At 38.2% G+C, this 19,669-nt stretch overlaps 2 protein-coding genes and 1 long non-coding RNA gene across 3 annotated transcripts in view; all 3 read left to right on the top strand.

Annotated features, from left to right (window-relative positions):
• Positions 1–19,669, top strand: part of LOC310720827 (ruvB-like 2) — a 37,602-nt gene continuing 17,933 nt past the window's right edge. Inside the window, exons 1-4 of the mRNA XM_083531937.1 lie at positions 1–56; positions 343–397; positions 497–552; positions 1,260–1,401. Of these exons, the coding sequence (XP_083388063.1) occupies positions 45–56; positions 343–397; positions 497–552; positions 1,260–1,401 (265 nt within the window). The 5' untranslated portion in view covers positions 1–44. The remainder of the gene's footprint in view (positions 57–342; positions 398–496; positions 553–1,259; positions 1,402–19,669) is intronic.
• On the top strand, positions 13,532–16,622 carry LOC310720892 (ruvB-like 2). Its single transcript, XM_083532041.1, has 6 exons — positions 13,532–13,669; positions 13,992–14,085; positions 15,101–15,224; positions 15,648–15,742; positions 16,282–16,390; positions 16,473–16,622. Exons 1-6 carry the CDS (start codon positions 13,602–13,604, stop codon positions 16,514–16,516), a joined length of 534 nt encoding a protein of 177 aa, XP_083388167.1. The 5' UTR covers positions 13,532–13,601; the 3' UTR covers positions 16,517–16,622.
• Positions 18,654–19,623, top strand: LOC310720912. The gene is made up of 3 exons (XR_014531851.1): positions 18,654–18,736; positions 18,913–19,027; positions 19,586–19,623. It is a non-coding gene; the product is annotated as an uncharacterized lncRNA (long non-coding RNA).

Raw genomic sequence — 19,669 nt, 5'->3', positions numbered from 1 at the left:
ATCGGTTGTGATCTTACAACCGCCGTAAAACCAATAGGAAAAACATGGCCGCTCAGGTAAAACAAGCATGCCGCTTTCTCATCACATTTTGAAAGACCGCAGTTTGAAGATTACACTATTTATATTAAAATTAGACTTTATAATTAGCTTTGGTTAAAAAAAGGCAAAGAACCTGTACCCGGTGATGAAGGGTTTGAGCTAGGTGCTCATGCTAATTAGCTAATTATATATATATATATATATATATATATATATATATATATATATAAAATATCTCGGTGGTTTTCAATGTCTTTATAGTTTTATAATACATATGAGTTTGATTAATTTTTTGTATTAAAGATGGTAACCACGAAAGTGCCCGAAGTGCGGGATATCACCAGGATAGAGAGAATTGGTGAGTGAGAAACTGCTTCTCTGATCACACCTTGTTCGACTGTCACCGGCATATAATCAGTTCTGTCTCAAAAGCTCTTGGTTTTCTGTTTCTGTCCAGGTGCACACACTCATATCCGAGGCCTTGGATTGGACGATGCTTTGGAACCACGGCAGGTAAAACTGTTTACACATTACCATGCTGAAAGTTTAAGGATGTGACAAGCATATCGGTATCATAACACGAGTTGTATTAGTTCCAATTGGCTTAGTTTCACTATACATCAAAATGATGTGCTATTTTTTGTAAAGTACATGTTTTTGAGTTTAAGGACAATAGTGAGAATTGTCCTCTAGGTACAGTTGCATAGTTACACACACTGTGACTGCAAACAACCTTTCAGATTGTCCTCATTCATTATACCTTATATGATTTATACAATAGAATTTTCCTGAATGAATTTTGAATATTTAATTTGAAAATTTGTCCTGTCACAAAACTCCCTAGCTTTCGGGCAAGGTGTTGTGAGCAATATTCGCTTAAAAAGTCCATCTAGCCACATTTCAAAAATGTGCTGGGAAATCATCAACTGTCCAAGTACCTGTGGGAGATCCCTTTTAAAAATAATATGATTTGGGACACAGTATTTCTAGTCGCGGATGCTTGTCTTTGTAACTGAATGTGTTGATCAAAGTAGGAGGTGGGCTTCTAAAAAAATATGTTCTGGGCAAAACAAGCTGAGTAAATAAAACATCTTTCTGAAACAGTCTAAAGGGGTTTATATGTTGTTGTTGTTTTTTTTTTTTTTTTTATATGTTCAGTTTATGTTTTAATTTTGTAAGGAATGTAAATGTAATCCTATTTGTACTCTATACTGCTTCAGGTGTCTGAGGGCATGGTGGGGCAGCTGGCAGCTCGACGGGCAGCTGGAGTGATATTGCAAATTATTAAAGACTTAAAAATTGCTGGACGGGCAGTTCTTATCGCTGGCCAGCCCGGGACGGGCAAAACCGCCATCGCTATGGGTAGTGATTGTTCTAGAATTCTGAATTTACAAACCCGATTCCAAAAAAGTTGGGACACAACTTTTGTTTGTATGCAATTATGTGGAAGTTTCAAGTTTCTATATTTTATTCAGAATACAACATAGATGACATATCAATTGTTTAAACTAAAACAATTTATAATTTTAAGGGAAAATAAAAAAAATAAGTTGATTTAAAATTTCATGGCATCAACACATCTTAAAAAAGTTGGGACAAGGTCATGTTAACCACTGTGTGGTGTCCCCTCTACTTTGTATAACAGTCTGATAAAGTCTGGGGACTAAGGAGACAAGTTGCTCAAGTTTAGGAATAGGAATGTTGTCCCATTCCTGTCTAATACAGGCTTCTAGCTGCTTTATGATGCTCCAAATGTTTTCTATGAGTGAAAGATCTGGACTTCGGGCTGGCCATTTCAGTACCCGGATCCTTCTTCTACCCAGCGATGATGTTGTAATTGATGCAGTATGTGGTCTGGCATTGTCATGTTGGAAAATGCAAGGTCTTCCCTGAAAGAGACGACGTCTAGATGGGAGCATATGTTGTTCTAGAACTTGGATATACCTTTCAGCATTGATGGTGCATTTCCAGATGTGTAAGCTGCCCATGCCACACACACTCATGCAACCCCGTACAATCAGAGATGCAGGCTTCTGAAGTGAGCGCTGATGATAACTTGGGTAGTCCTTATCCTCTTTAGTCCGGATGACATGGCGTCCCAGTTTTACAAAAACAACATCAAATTTTGATTCGTCTGACCACAGAACAGTTTTCCACTTTGCCACAGTCCATTTGAAATGAGCCCTGGCCAAGACAAAACGCCTGCACTTCTGGATCATGTTTAGATATGGCTTCTTTTCTGACCTATAGAGTTTTAGCCGGCAACGGCTAATGGCACGGTGGATTGTGTTCACCAACAATGTTTTCTGGAAGTATTCCTGAGCCCATGTTGTGATTTTTATTACATTTGCATTCCTGTATGTGATGCAGTGCCGTCTAAGTGTCCGAAGATCACTGGCATCCATTATGGTTTTCCGGCCTTGACCCTTACGCACAGAGATTGTTCCAGATTCTCTGAATCTTTGGATGATATTATGCACTGTAGATGATCTCTTTGCAATTGTTCTCTGAGAAACTCCTTTCTCATATTGCTCCACTATTTTTCGTGGCAGGATTGGGGGAATCTGCCCTTGACTTTTGACACACTGCCACTCTGAGAGGCTCTTTTTATACCCAATTATGTTGCCAATTGACCCAATAAGTTGCAAATTGGTCCTCCAGCTGTTCCTTGTATGTACATTTAACTTTTCTGGCCTCTTATTGCTACCTGTTCCAACTTTTTTGGAATGTGTAGCTCTCATGAAATCCAAAATGAGCCAATATTTGGCAAGACATTTCAAAATGTCTCACTTTCACCATTTGATATTGTTGAAGCCATTTCTATGGAATGTGAACAGTTAGCCAGTGATCTAATATAACGTAATTCGATTGGCTGTTAGATTTATTATGAAGGAAATGAAACTCTGCAAAACAGTCAGAAGCCACTGGACTTTGGAGCAACCGTCTTTTGACCTACACGGAACTGCATAGTTAATTTGTAATAAAAGATCTTAGGTTTTTATTCTTTTATGTTTTGAGATTCATAATTAAACAAGCAAAACGAAGCTTTGGATTCAAGACATTTATTCACTGGTGTTTTGTGTTGAGTACAAAAGAACTTTGAAGTCCTAAGCTAGTGAGTCAGCTTGTTGCACTCACAGATATGTTATCTATATTCTATTTTAAATAAAATATAAGTTTATGAAATTTGTAAATTATTGCATTCATTTTTTATTCACAATTTGTACAGTGTCAAAATGTTTTGGAATCGGGTTTGTACATTGGAATAATCGGAAATTCTACTGTTATCTATTAATCATCTGTGAATGTTCTAGTCGTAACAATGTAATGGGAGCATTTAGTACAGTATTCTTTTATTTTGCAATATGAAGTTTTTTGTAAACAATTTGAAACTGTATTTGACATGTAACATTTTATACATATTTTTTTAATTGTAGAATATTTATTTTTATATATATGTGTATTTCTTTTTACTTTCAGTGTATTTATAAGTGTCAGTTTTTTTATGTAAAATATATAAAATATAATCTAAAAAACAATTATTTTATTTTATTTTTTTTTTTTTTTTACGAAAAAATTTATTTTTATGCATTTTGTGTATAGAAAGGTTTTTGCGAATCATGTTGTGTATGTGTGTTTTATGTACAGTGAGGAAAATAAGTATTTGAACACCCTGCTATTTTGCAAGTTTTCCCACTTAGAAATCATGGAGGGGTCTGAAATTGTCATCGTAGGTGCATGTCCACTGTGAGAGACATAATCTAAAAAAAAAAATCCAGCAATAACAATGTATGATTTTTTAACTATTTATTTGTATGATACAGCTGCAAATAAGTATTTGAACACCTGAGAAAGTCAATGTTAATATTTGGTACAGGAGCCTTTGTTTGCAATTACAGAGGTCAAATGTTTCCTGTAGTTTTTCACCAGGTTTGCACACACTGCAGGAGGGATTTTGGCCCACTCCTCCACACAGATGTTCTCTAGATCAGTCAGGTTTCTGGCCTGTCACTGAGAAACACGGAGTTTGAGCTTCCTCCAAAGATTCTCTATTGGGTTTAGGTCTGGAGACTGGCTAGGCCACGCCAGAACCTTAATATGCTTCTTACAGAGCCACTCCTTGGTTATCCTGGCTGTGTGCTTCGGGTCATTGTCATGTTGGAAGACCCAGCCTCGACCCATCTTCAATGCTCTAACTGAGGGAAGGAGGTTGTTTCCCAAAATCTCGCAATACATGGCCCCGGTCATCCTCTCCTTAATACAGTGCAGTTGCCCTGTCCCATGTGCAGAAAAACACCCCCAAAGCATGATGCTACCACCTCCATGCTTCACAGTAGGGATGGTGTTCTTGGGATGGTACTCATCATTCTTCTTCCTCCAAACACGTTTAGTGGAATTATGACCCAAAAGTTCTATTTTGGTCTCATCTGACCACATGGCTTTCTCCCATGACTCCTCTGGATCATCCAAATGGTCATTGGCAAACTTAAGACGTGCCTGGACATGTGCTGGTTTAAGCAGGGGAACCTTCCGTGCCATGCATGATTTCAAACCATGACGTCTTAGTGTATTACCAACTGTAACCTTGGAAACGGTGGTCCCAGCTCTTTTCAGGTCATTGACCAGCTCCTCCCGTGTAGTTCTGGGCTGATTTCTCACCTTCCTTAGGATCATTGAGACCCCACGAGGTGAGATCTTGCATGGAGCCCCAGTCTGAGGGAGATTGACAGTCATGTTTAGCTTCTTCCATTTTCTAATGATTGCTCCAACAGTGGACCTTTTTTCACCAAGCTGCTTGGCAATTTCCCCGTAGCCCTTTCCAGCCTTGTGGAGGTGTACAATTTTGTCTCTAGTGTCTTTGGACAGCTCTTTGGTCTTGGCCATGTTAGTAGTTGGATTCTTACTGATTGTATGGGGTGGACAGGTGTCTTTATGCAGCTAACGACCTCAAACAGGTGCATCTAATTTAGGATAATAAATGTAGTGGAGGTGGACATTTTAAAGGCAGACTAACAGGTCTTTGAGGGTCAGAATTCTAGCTAAAAGACAGGTGTTCAAATACTTATTTGCAGCTGTATCATACAAATAAATAGTTTAAAAATCATATATTGTGATTTCTGGATTTTTTTTTTTAGATTATGTCTCTCACAGTGGACATGCACCTACGATGACAATTTCAGACCCCTCCATGATTTTTAAGTGGGAGAACTTGCAAAATAGCAGGGTGTTCAAATACTTATTTTCCTCAATGTATGTGTGTATACCGCTCACAGTTTAGTATTAACAAAGTTAGTAGATACAATAGAATAGAAAAATAGAGTAGAACCCTACAACTAGAATAGTAGGGACAATACAATAGAAATTAAACTTACAGTGGGTACGGAAAGTATTCAGACCCCCTTAAATTTTTCACTCTTTGTTATATTGCAGCCATTTGCTAAAATCATTTAGGTTCATTCTTCTTCCTCATGAATGTACACATAGCACCCCATACTGACAGAAAAACACAGAATTGTTGACATTGTTGCAGATTTATAAAAAAAAAAAAATGAAATATCACATGGTCCTAAGTATTCAGACCCTTTGCTCAGTATTTAGTAGAAGCCCCCTTTTGATCTAATACAGCCAGGAGTCTTTTTGGGAAAGATGCAACAATCTTTCACACCTGGATTTGGGGATCCTCTGCCAGTTCTGTCAGGTTGGATGGTAAACGTTGGTGGACAGCCATTTTTAGGTCTCTCCAGAGATGCTCAATTGGGTTTAAGTCAGGTCTCTGGCCGGGCCACTCTGCCATAAAGCCCCGACTGGTGGAGGGCTGCAGTGATGGTTGACTGGTAAGACATCAAGAAATCTTCAACTATAAGAACACGCATACTACAGACCAAATAGTTACAAGTTCACACACAGCCCAGTTTATAGAAACCGTATCTATTCCTCGTGTAGTAAAACCAAGAATTACATACACAAGATCCAGAAATAATCTTATTGCAGTTAAAACTGAAAAATGCCAGATAAACAAACACAACAAAGTTCTAAAGTTCGGTCTTTTAAACATTAGATCACTTGCACCCAAAGCACTGATTGTAAATGAGATGATCACAGATAATAATCTCGATGCACTCTGTCTCACTGAGACCTGGATTAAACCAGGTGATTATATGGGTCTAAACGAGTCTACACCGTCAGGATATGTTTATAAGCATGAGCCCCGTCAGACTGGTCGTGGGGGGGTGTAGGAACCATTTATAGTGCTTCTCTTAATGTTAGTCAGAGATTAGGATTCAGCTTTAAATCATTTGAAGTGCTCGTTCTTAAAATTGCACTTTCAGAGATGCATAGAAAACTCGCTCTGGTCACCGTGTACAGACCCCCAGGACCCTACGCTGATTTTCTTCATGAGTTTGCTTGTTTTCTCTCAGACCTCCTGATCAGCTTTGATAAAGTGCTGCTTGTAGGAGATTTTAATATTCATGTAGATGATGCAAACGATGCCCTAGGATTATCATTTGTCGATTTACTAAACTCTTTTGGAGTTAAACAAAACGTCACCAGACCAACCCACCGTTTTAACCACACACTAGACTTAATAATATCCCACGGAGCAGACGTCACTGATATAGATATTTTACCCCAGAGTGATGACATCACAGACCATTATCTCCTACTGTACACACTACCGGTAGAGCAGATTAACCGTGTTTCACCACGTTATCGACCTGGTAGGACTATTATTCCAACCACTAAGGACAGATTCATAAATAACCTGCCTGATTTATCTCAGTTTCACATTAAACCCATAAATGCTGATCATCTTGATGAGATGGCGAACAACATAGACCTTATCCTCACTAGCACTTTAGACACTGTTGCCCCCATCCGGTTAAAAAAGGTTCGAGAACAAGCACCTGCACCTTGGTATAATAGTCATACGCATGCCCTAAAGAGAACAACACGTAATCTGGAGAGAAAATGGAGGAAAACTAAATTGGAGGTATTTAGAATTGCGTATAAAGACAGTATGCTTAGCTACAGACAGGCGCTAAAAGCTGCTAGAGCTAAACACCTGAGCAAACTCATAGAAAATAACAAAAACAATCCCAGGTTCCTTTTCAGTACAGTCGCTAAATTAACAACAAATCAGGGATCTGAAAAATGTGTTCCATCACAGTTTAGTAGTGAAGACTTTATGAATTTCTTCACTGAAAAAATAGATAACATTCGAAAAACAATTGTGGCAGTTCAACCTCTGACAGCATCTCCCGACACAATCGTACTTACAACCCCACAACTACACTGTTTTACATGTATAGGACAGGAAGAGCTGTATGATGCTATTATGAAAGCTAAATCAACAACATGTCAGTTAGATCCAATTCCCACTAAACTACTGAAGGAAGTGTTATATACAGCTGGTGAGCCTCTTTTAAATATTATTAACTCCTCACTATCGTTAGGTCATGTCCCTAAATCCCTCAAGTTAGCAGTTATTAAGCCCCTCATTAAAAAACCTAATCTGGATCCAAACACGCTATCGAATTACAGACCAATTTCAAATCTCCCATTTATGTCTAAGATTTTAGAAAAGATTGTCGCTGCCCAGTTATGTAACCACTTGCAGGAGAACAATATCTTTGAAGAGTTTCAGTCAGGTTTTAGGCCCCATCATAGCACAGAAACTGCTCTAGTTAAAATCACTAACGACCTGTTTTTAGCTTCAGACCAAGGCTACATCTCCCTATTAGTTTTACTAGATCTTAGTGCTGCGTTCGACACTATAGATCATGATCTTCTCCTCGATCGCTTACAGAATTACATCGGTATTCAGGGACAGGCATTAAGCTGGTTTAAATCCTACCTGTCCAATCGTTACCATTTCGTAGATTTAAATGGAGAGCTATCCAGGATAATGCTAGTAAATTATGGCGTGCCACAAGGGTCAGTTCTGGGACCCCTGCTTTTTACAATATACATGCTTCCATTAGGAAATATTATTAGAAGGCATGGAATTAGCTTCCATTGTTATGCTGATGATACCCAGCTATATATTTCATCCAAACCAGGCGATACAGCTCAATTAGCTCGCATAACTGAGTGTGTTGAAGAAATAAGAGATTGGATGACCCATAACTTTCTGCTATTAAATCCTGATAAAACGGAGATTTTGCTCATCGGCACAAAAAATAGTACACAGAAGCTCCAGCATCTCAGCCTGCATTTAGACGGTTGTTCTGTAACTACTAGTTCAACGGTAAAAGACCTGGGAGTTATTTTAGACAGCAACTTATCTTTTAAAAATCACATCACTCAAGTTACAAAAACAGCCTTCTTTCACCTTAGAAATATTTCTAAGCTAAGAAATATGTTATCTATATCTGATGCAGAGAAGCTCGTCCATGCGTTTATGACCTCTAGAATAGACTACTGTAATGCATTACTAGGTGGATGTCCTGCATCATTAATAAACAAGCTTCAGTTAGTTCAGAATGCAGCAGCAAGAGTTCTTACTAGGTCAAGAAAATACGATCATATAACCCCAATCTTATCGTCCCTACATTGGCTTCCTATTAAGTTTCGAATAGACTACAAACTACTGCTACTCACTTTTAAAGCACTAAATGGTTTGGCTCCCATGTATCTATCCAGTCTCTTAACACGCTACAATCCGTCACGCTCCCTGAGATCTCAAAACTCTGGGCTTCTAGTAGTTCCTAGAATAGCAAAGTCCACTAAAGGCGGTAGAGCATTTTCACATTTAGCTCCTAAACTCTGGAATAGTCTTCCTGACAGTGTTCGGGGTTCAGATACACTCTCCCAGTTTAAGTGCAGATTAAAAACATATCTTTTTAGCAAAGCCTACACATAACACACATCACACACATCACATCACAACCTTGTGCTCCAGAATATATGATCACATGCACATTATCAACTTGTGCTGTTAATATCATGAACAGCAGCTACGCTAATTCCTCTCCACTGCTTCTCTTTCTCTCCCCATCCCGAGGCTTCCTGAGGTTTGGCCAGCTCCAGTCACGTCCCACCTCGTGAAGATTATGGACCTATGGATGATCATGGAGAAGTAGATGCCGAGTGTTTAAAGGCCCTGGCATGGAGAAGCTGATGCTGGATCTATGATGATCACAAATTGTTCTGTATTGTTGAAAGATTTATGACCAAACTTTTGATGTCACCCATATGAGGATGGGTTCCCCTTTGAGTCTGGTTCCTCTCAAGGTTTCTTCCTCATATCATCTAAGGGAGTTTTTCCTTGCCACTGTCGCCACGGCTTGCTCATCAGGGACAAACGCACACCATTCACCTTCACTGTTGTTTTCTGTAAAGCTGCTTTGAGACAATGTCTGTTGTGAAAAGCGCTATACAAATAAACTTGACTTGACTTGACTTGACTTGACTTTCTATAACTTTCTCCCATCTCCTGACTGCATCTCTGGAGCTCAGCCACAGTGATTTTTGGGTTCTTCTTTACCTCTCTCACCAAGGCTCTTCTCCCCCGATAGCTCAGTTTGGCCGGACGGCCAGCTCTAGGAAGGGTTCTGGTCGTCCCAAACGTCTTCCATTTGAGGATTATGGAGGCCACTGTGCTCTTAGGAACCTTAAGTGCAGCAGAAATCTTTTTGTAACCTTGGCCAGATCTGTGCCTTGCCACAATTCTGTCTCTGAGCTCTTCAGGCAGTTCCTTTGACCTCATGATTCTCATTTGCTCTGACATGCATTGTGATCTGGAAGGTCTTATATAGACAGGTGTGTGGCTTTCCTAATCAAGTCCAATCAGTATAATCAAACAGCTGGACTCAAATGACGGTGTAGAACCATCTCAAGGATGATCAGAAGAAATGGAAAGCACCTGAGTTAAATATATGAGTGTCACAGCAAAGGGTCTGAATACTTAGGACCATGTGATATTTCAGTTTTTCTTTTTTAATAAATCTGCAACAATGTCAACAATTCTGTGTTTTTCTGTCAATATGGGGAGCTGTGTGTACATTCATGAGGAAGAAGAATGAACTTAAATGATTTTAGCAAATGGCTGCAATATAACAAAGAGTGAAAAATTTAAGGGGGTCTGAATACTTTCCGTACCCACTGTATATGTACAGCTTAACTGTCCTTTGAAAATAGTAATTTTCAAAATAGATGGCAACAAAGTGAGTACACCCTAAGTGAGCACGTCAACACTCCAAAGTGTCAATATTTTGTGTGAGCACAGCACAAGGACTCTACTTTTATGATTGACCTTCCAAATGGAAACCCTATTGGAAAACCTCTATGATCCTGGCCCCTGTATTGTAACTCAGTTTCAGGGAGTTTGATATAAATTTTTTTTTTTTTTTAGTCTGTTAGTTTTTTACATGTACAGTGGAACCCACTTATCTTGACCTCGGTTAACTCGCCAACCCTATTAAGTCGACGTTTTTGAAGTGGAACTGCCAAATTCTTGCTTTGTCTTAGCATTTTTTAATCGGTTATGTCGATTTCGATTTATCTCGAGCACAAGGGGGGGCAAATTTGCCACCTAATGACAGTTATGTCAGGAATCCCCCTGTCACGTCCCCTTCGGTGGCGGCATTCCCCGAAGCACCCTGCTTCTTCTCCCTTGCGTGCCCCGCCCACAGTCTTGCTGATCACACACACCTGACTCTCATTCACTCACTCATTCCATCTCCTATTTAAGCCCCTCACCTCCACACACTCGCGGTCCGTTATTGTTTGTACATGATCGTATGTGTTGGTTCATGGCGGTCTGTGTAGGTTCATGGCGGTCTGTGTAATCGCGTATACGTATCCCGCTACGTACCCTTCTTCTCGGACTCCGCATTTTCTCAACGGCACCCCGGATTACTACGATCCTGCTGTTTCCCATGTTCACGCTGTCTGCACCACGTTTATCCGTTGCTGCCCAGCGCTGCCTTTTCCATAGCGCGGAAACAGAACTTCGTGGACCGCGCTCCCGGAGCGCACCACTGGATATTACTGCTTCGCTACAAGTATTGGTGGATTATCTCCTGAGTTTTCTCAATAAACTTTGTTTGCTTTTACTTCGGCTTCCCCCTCTTTATCCGCATTACAGGTTATCTCGATCCGCATGACCAATCAATCAAATCGCGGCAATGCTGTTGTGTAAAAAACCTCCAAAAACACGTGCCTGCACATTCTCATTTAATAACGCACATCATGTACATAAAAACATTTAAAGCACGTTAATATATTGCCACCATATTGGTTTTCGTTTGTCTCGATCATCGGTTATCTCGACGCTTTTTGGCGCCCCCTAGGCCGGCGACATAACCGGGTTCCGCTGTAGTTCTAAATTAAAAAAATATGATCTTGTAAGTTTAAAATAAAACGTTTATTTTTTTTGTCGCTTCAAATAAGCGCCACACCCACCAAATATGCGATTGACTGCACTCTTCAGTACACACCATACAAGGATAACAGAACACAGTAGCAGAGAGCATTTTTGGTTTGCTGCAGGTGGATAATTTAAGATTTGGCTTTTTATTTCATAAAATTTTAAATGAAAAAAAACTTTTTTTCATTTAAAATGTTTTTGTTGCATACAGAAATAAAATTCTTTTCTCTGTAACAGTTCATTGATTTCATAATTGCAACACACTATAGTTATTTTTTTATACATTGCTGAAAGAAAAGAAAAAAAACCCCAATATATTCAGGTTTATCTTTATTTTAGATGTCAAAATTGTTTTTGTGGCTCCCAGTGTTTCCTTTTCTGTGGTAATCTGGTCTGAATGGCTCTTTGGGTGTTTAAGGTTGCCGACCCCTGGCCTAGTCCATCTTTGTGGAGAGGGTGTACTTACTTACATCTATTTTGACAATAATGGCTGTATGGTGAGTTATTTTCAGACGACAGTAAATCTATACAGCTATACAAGCTGCACATTGACTACTCTAGAATGTATAAATTGTTTTCTCTTTAGTATCGTCTCTTGAGACCATATAATATATTTTTAAAAAGGTTGCTGAAATGTGAGGGGTGTACTCACTTTTGTGAGATACCTTATTGTGTGTGTGTGTGTGTGTGTGTGTATGTATGTATGTAGGTATGTATGTTTTTTTTTTATTTTATTTTATTATTTATTATAACTTTCCTTACTATAATCAATATCAGTTTTTGTATGTACATGCAGGTGCTCTTGACAGTGTATAACATGTTAGCGTATGTCTGTACCTTACTGAATACTTTCAACAAAAATATTCTCAAGCCCTTTGTAAGGGTTGTGTGTTTGGACTGAGCAGGTTTTCTATAATTTTTTTCAGTGCAAATCATGTCATGGCTGGGAAACTAAGGAGGTCATGATTTGAGAACTTGCACATATGTACCTGCATAAAAAAAAATAAAAATTATAATAAGTTAAATAATCATCTATAGGGTGGAACACAGCAGCATTATTGACGTAAAGTGATTACCGTAATTTCCGGACTATAAAGCGCACCCATATATAAGCCGCACCCACTGAATTTTACAAATATTTTTATTTTTAACATAAATAAGCCACACCTGTCTATAAGCCGCACTTAGAAAAGTTTCTACACTGAAACTAATGAACTTTACACAGGCTTTAACGAAAGACACCAAATGCAATATGTTGCGCTTCTATTAGGAGCAAAGCGGTATTTTGGGAATAGCATACCACTGCATTTTTCCGGTATTACTGCGTGTGTGAAGACCGAGGATTATTATTTTCTGATGCTCATTTCTTTGACTAACCCATAACGCTGTTGCCAAGAAAAATAAAAAAGCACGAGTTTTGGAAACCTGTCTGTGCTTATATGATTTCTGTCGCAACTGGAGTTAGCGAGCTCTCCCTTCACCCAGACTCAACGCGTTACAACGGCTTGTATCTAAACAGTAGCCGACCAAGTAAGTCATTGTTCACTGTCTTCCTCCTTCCTGTCACAACTACAGTGGTACCTTGACCTACGAGTTCATTAATGTACGAGTTTTCCGAGGTACGAGCGGTCACTCTGTTAATTTTTTTTGTTTTGTTACGCGAGCAAAAAATTGAGGTACGAGCTCGAGACACCGCTGCTAGATGGCGAAGCGAAGCCAGAAAGCGAAGATTGTGACGAAAATTATAGATTTTAAGATAAGCAAAGAAGAAAAAGTAAAAAATTAAGTTTAGGGATACGTAGTGTACAGGAGGGATAGTAAAAATCTAGTTTTCCCTCTGCCTCCGCTAATCGCCTCTGACTCTGAAGTTTGTGAAACCTGGAAAAACCCAGGAAAAATCCATAAATTAGCTGCTTCTTTGTTTAAGCTGCGGGGTTCAAAACGTGGGAAAAAAGTAGCGGCTTATAGTCCGAAAAATACGGTAATCAGAACAGAGCAATATGTGATGGTGTTTAAGCAAATTTGTAGATTTCTTTAAGTTTTGTTATTGATGTGTGTGTGTGTGTGTGTGTGTGTGTGTGTGTGTGTGTGTGTGTGAGAGTGTGTGTGAGTGTGTGTGCATGCGCTTTCCTTTTTTCATGTCTGGATTCAGGGTGCAAAGGTGGGCAAGCTGACTCTGAAAACTACAGAGATGGAGACCATCTATGACCTGGGAAATAAAATGATTGAAAGCCTCACTAAGGAGAAAGTCCAGGCTGGGTGGGTGATGATGGAAATAATTCTTGTTGTGTAGTTAATTGTAAAAGTCACCTTGTCGGTTGTTATTTGCACAGTATATTGTATATTACTATATATACATATATCATTACCTTCTGTACATTATTCACCCTCACCCCTTAACATATGGACCTCATACCCTTATTTATCACACTGCTATTTAATGTAAATAGGACACTTATTTACTTCTGGTTAGATGCTAACTGCATTTCATTGGCTCTGTACATGTACATTGCACAATGACAAAGTTGAATCTAATCTAATATTTATTTGAAATATAACTGAGCTTTCTGTTTTTCTGTAGGGATGTGATCACTATCGATAAAGCCACAGGGAAAATCTGTAAACTGGGAAGGTCTTTCACCAGAGCTCGAGATTACGATGCAATGGGAGCGCAGGTAAACCCTTAAATCACACAGATGTGCTGTGTTCTGCATTTCTCAAAAACCGCTAGTCTAAGGTATCCAACCAGCTTCAGTTTTTAGTTATGTGTTTGTGTTTCAGTGGCAAAAAGAAGCAGCCAAATTACATAAACAAAACTCACATTGCACCATTTTCGAAATGATAATCATAGCTGCTACAGGGGAAATTATACTGTGAATTAAAGGATAAAGCAGTATAAGCCTTCATATAACCTGTAAGGCACCTCAGTAAAAACAGAAGAAAGTAAATGATTATGGTTTTTATGATTAAGCATCATTTAGACAAAGAATGCAAAAAAAAACCCATGCCACTTACTCTCCCAACATTAATGTTAATTATTGGTAAATTAATATGCCCCAGGTTCAGTGATTGATTGTGTTCATGCCATTCAAAACGTTTTTTTCCAAGACTAAGTAATGACTATATAAATGTCCTCTTGTTAGTAAAATCTATGAAATGCAGTGTCATGTTCCCTTAAAAATGTCAAAAGAATTTCTAAAAAGATTGATTTTTAAAGAAGAAAGCTAGACATTTAAAATGTACATGTAAACACACTTTTCTGCTACAATGGGTTTGATAGCTTTATCAACCTTCACCACCAACACCCCACCACCTCCCTCAGTGATATTATACATGTAATGAGCTCCTTCATCCCGGTGGCGATTGATGTTTCCATAATAGAGCTAGTATGCCTTTTACAGTGCAGAAATTCATTTCCTTTAATTAAATTTACACACGGTAATAAATCTGCTAAAAAATAGAGTAATATTAAATTCTTTAAAAATGGCTGGGGCATGTAAAATGACACAGCTCACTTCTTCTAAACACATTTAAGATACACTATATAGACTAAGATTGTGGTTGTCTGTCCATATATTTAATTTTACATTTAGTCCTATTTGCTGAAATGGCAGTGGTTTTGTCCACATAATGCGTTTATGTCTTTGACACGGAATGAGGCAAAGTTTGTTTTATCTTTTTGAATTTCAGACGCAGTTTGTGCAGTGTCCAGAGGGGGAGCCCCAGAAGCGCAAAGAGGTGGTTCATACAGTCTCGCTGCACGAGATCGATGTGATTAACAGCCGCACTCAGGGATTCCTGGCCCTGTTCTCAGGTCTGTCTCCATCTATACCTGCTGAAAAGACATTCTGAACTACAGGCATTCCCACCATATTGTGCAACTGCACGTTTGCCTGTGTGCTGGATGTCAGTCATAAGAATTGTTTGGACCTAGTAATATGTGTTGTGTTTTGTTTGAGATTTAAGTGTGATTCTATCAATATAGAATAGGTTTAGAATTATTTAAAAGACACTGATGCAAAGATGAACAACTTTGTTTGGTTTTGGAAGAAGAAAAATGCATTTGGAATTAGGTATAATGGATTTTTTTAATTGAAACCCCTAAGCAAGCTTTGGGCACCACTATAAATGCATCTACATTTTTATTTCTCGTTGGAAAAAAGGCATTTATGGGAATTGTTTTCCTACTTTGAATTTACTGCTGAATTCGGTCTGATCTAGCTTATCTGCTCTGCAGGAGACACAGGAGAGATTAAATCGGAGGTGCGCGAGCAGATCAATGCCAAAGTATCTGAGTGGAGAGAGGAGGGGAAGGCAGAGATCATACCTGGGGTAAGTCGGGCTTCTTTGATACACTTTACTTTCAACCTCAGATGCTGCACTTGACTTTTGCATAGCAGGCAAAAGTGACCCATCATCCAATCCATGTTTGTTTTTGTTTTTTTTATAAGCTATTCACACTATGAACAGATACTGAATGATAATGCTTCTAAAATGAACCACTATATTTATAAGCACTTTATTCTGCCACATCATCTTTGGTATGTGTCCCTGGTGTTTTTACTTCTTTTCAAACTCTTGAGCTGTTGCTCAGTGTGCCTCATTTTGCATGTACAGAAATGTTGCTTCGGATGTTTCAGGTCTGCTACCTCACTATATAGACAGCCAAATCCTCCACTGTTATCCTCTATTAATGATACATTTTCAAGTTAGATTGATGTAAACGCAACGGGAATTGATGATGATCTAAGTGGCCAAAATCAGTGTCAGTGTAGGTTATGGTTTTGCTGTTCCCACAGCCTTGGATGTAACAAATCTGTCACATGGCTTTTAGTTTTAATTGTTTAATTTTTTTTTCTTCAACCTTCCAGGTCCTCTTTATAGATGAAGTCCACATGTTGGACATTGAGTGTTTCTCCTTCCTTAGAGAGCGATTTTTTCCCCCGTCCTCATCATGGCTACTAACCGAGGCATCACCAGGTGTGTACATGCGCACGTGCACACAAAGACTTCACAAGTGTTTATTACTGGGCTCATTATATCTTCTGCTTCTCTTCTGCAGAATCCGAGGCACCAACTACCAGAGTCCTCATGGCATTCCTATAGACTTGCTGGACCGCCTACAAATCATCGCCACGTCTCCCTACACTGAGAAAGAGACCAGGCAGATCCTCAAGATTCGGTGAGGGGTTGGTTACAGCTGCGTAACACCACAGACAGAACTATTCAAACATTTAGATTTTGATGCTATTGTGATTCCTAGAAAAAAAAAATCCATGCATTCAAGTCACTGAACACCAGAATGTCAGATTATTAGAGTTTTTTAATTTAATTTACTGTTATATTAGTATAGAAAGCAGGTCATTTTTAAACATGCACATTTATAAGTAGTTTTCTATAAAGTTCTATAAAGTTCTAAAAACAACTTGAATGCAAGAGATTATACATTATAAAATATTGTATGTTTAAAATACTATATTTCATACCATGCATAAGTATCACCCCATGAAACATTTACACACAATAAAATGGCCTTTATTTGAGTTATTTCTCTCAAAAGAGTAATGATAAATGTGGATGTTTATTAGATATCTTTAGGCTGCAGATGTTTTGCAGTTTAGCACTAAAGTCTCCATCATTAAACATTTTGTGACTTCCTTTTGATAAAATAAACTTAAAAATATTATTATATAGTTTTATTTAAATGACTTCACACATACACAAGTTGCTCAAAACTTCTTAGTAAAGCATTTAGCATATAGCTGATTAGCATATATACATTTAATATATAATATAATTAAGGTTGTCAAAATTAATGCGTTAACGGAAATTTTTTTTAACTGCACAAATTTTATTAACGCACGATTAATGCAGCATGGATTTCTGTTTGAACATTTTTTTCTATATAAAAAAAAAAAACGCAACACGTTTATTCATGACTTCCTTTCTTTACTCTGATATAAAAAATTCTCACATCCGGCAATTAAAACCGTCCGTGTAGAAACATAGCAAAAGTTCCAATTGGTATCCTGATGATCTATGTAATCTAAAACACAAAAATTACATATACATTTATTTATAACATTTATAAACGTGGTGTACGCACAAACAAGGCTGAACACGTGCAATTCACCACTTTCCACGCAAAGGGTGTGATAAAAAAAATAATAAATTTACGGGAGAAAATGCACTGCTGTAAGTAAACGCTGGACAACGTGGAAATGCCGACGGCGCGTAGGGGAATCGGCAACACAAAGCCCAGCCCTCTTTTGTGCGTAAGGGATGTTATAAATGAGACCTCCGGATACTTCCTCCGTCTTCTTAACACACTCTTCTCACTAGTCAACACATTTCCATCTCCATCCTTTATTGCTTTAACTTGTAGCGGTCCAGAGTTTAGTGGCTGGAGCGTCAGTAATAACGGTCTGTTGTAAAACTCAGTGCTCTGTGTACTCAAATTGATTAAACAACATTTTTTGCCTCGATTTTTGTATTCGAATTACTTCAGATACTCGAGGAATCGTTTCAGCCCTAGTTCTTAATCAAAGCTTGCACTCAGGGAGTTTTTTCTTCCCTCCATCACCTTGCTTATTAGGATTACATTTAAAATATCCAGATCCAGTGGTAGCTAAGTGGCGAAGAGGTTGGAATTCTGTATTGAAGGACGTGAGTTCATATCCTCGCACTACCAAGCTGCCGTGCTGGGCCCTTTAGCAAATCGTAAATTTTTTTTTCTGAATTCAGATATTGCTTTGTAACATTGTCGAAATGCCTATATAAATGATATTCAATCTAATTCATATATATTGAGCATTATTCAAAGCTGTGTCAAATAAAAACCTTAAGGAAATGTAACAATTTAGGAGCCAAATTCTTTTCTAGAGGAATCTGTGCAGTTGTTAAGCACTGGGACACCTACATAGAGCAAAATAAAGATTGTGTAGATTTGTGCTACACAAACAAATTAAGATCTGTTTTTTATTTGACTCAACCCTTATATAATATTGATGGGGTAAAATCTATAGTCTGCAACGTTATTAACAAACAATATATTTGCGATTTTGTCTTGAATAAGTTATTTTGATAACTGTATCAACACGTTAGTGTGCGTTTTATTAACACATTTAATCAGGAACAAAGACTGGTGCTTTTAATTAAACTATAGTCGACGAGAGTTTTTATTAAGAGCATACATTTCAAATTTGTTCGCTGCACCTTTATCACACTTGCTCAAGTAAAACAATGGCTCGTATCGGGCAAGAGACATCGCTCCGTTACGCCATTCAGCTCATCAGCACCGCAGGCCTGGTGTGCCGCAAACGCAGGGTAACAGACATGCACAATAATATACACTATTCCTTAACCTTCAATATTTCTGCAAATTTTTGTGATTGTTCATGTAGCAAATTCCAACAGAATGTACACCCCAATATTAGTGCCATGAAAACATGTAATGCCATGTTAACATTGTGCAAAAGTAAATTCACTTATGTCCTTTTCAGGGTACTGAGGTCCAAGTGGAGGACATTAAACGTGTCTACTCGCTCTTTTTGGATGGGTCACGCTCCGCACAGTACTTGAAGGAGTACCAGGACGCCTTCATGTTTAATGAAACACGTGAGTCCTTATAATTTATATATATATATATAATATATAATATATAATATATATATTTTTTTTATAAATACGATTGAATTTTGTTTGGATGCTGGTTGAATAGCAGGAAAAGCAGGGTTTTAAAAGCCTCTTTGTAGTAGGATTGTGATTGTAGCAGTCTGAGTATCAGGGAAATGAGACTTCCGTTTCTTCTCTAGAGGGAATGTTTTTAAGTTGCATTTTCAAGCCATATTTCAGCTAAACAATACATTTATCAATGATGATTAACATCTTAATTTCCTGCCAGCCACATGAGATTAGGTGAGGTTTGTAGTAGGTGTGAACTGGGAAAAGAATGCATCACATATATAAATGATTTCTCATAAACTGTAAAACTGTTAATAATGTGAAACATCACTACTCCCAACCCTGAGAAGACCAAGGTCTGTCATATTAATAACCTTAGTTGAGCAGGGAAGCATTTTCTCATGCTGTGAATCTATATAAAATGTATTTATATAAAAAATAAAATTGTATTTATCTAAAAATATAAATCATGTCTGTTTTACTTTATTTCAGAATCAAGTCAAATGAAAACGTCTTAAGGAAGGCTGAGATCTGGCCAAGGTTACAAAAAGATTTCTGCTGCACTTAAGGTTCCTA

This window comes from Silurus aristotelis (assembly GCF_946808225.1).
Source record: "Silurus aristotelis genome assembly, chromosome: 26".
Taxonomy (NCBI): domain Eukaryota; kingdom Metazoa; phylum Chordata; class Actinopteri; order Siluriformes; family Siluridae; genus Silurus; species Silurus aristotelis.
This window is presented reverse-complemented; position numbering and strand designations above follow the sequence as displayed.

Bases quoted from the DNA above. Each gene is read 5' to 3' on its own strand.
- LOC310720892 (XM_083532041.1), top strand. From the start codon at position 13,602: ATGGAGACCATCTATGACCTGGGAAATAAAATGATTGAAAGCCTCACT. The intron at 15,225-15,647 runs GTCTGTCTCCAT...TCTGCTCTGCAG, and splicing joins ATTCCTGGCCCTGTTCTCAG to GAGACACAGGAGAGATTAAA. The intron at 16,391-16,472 runs GTGTGTACATGC...TCTCTTCTGCAG, and splicing joins ACTAACCGAGGCATCACCAG to AATCCGAGGCACCAACTACC.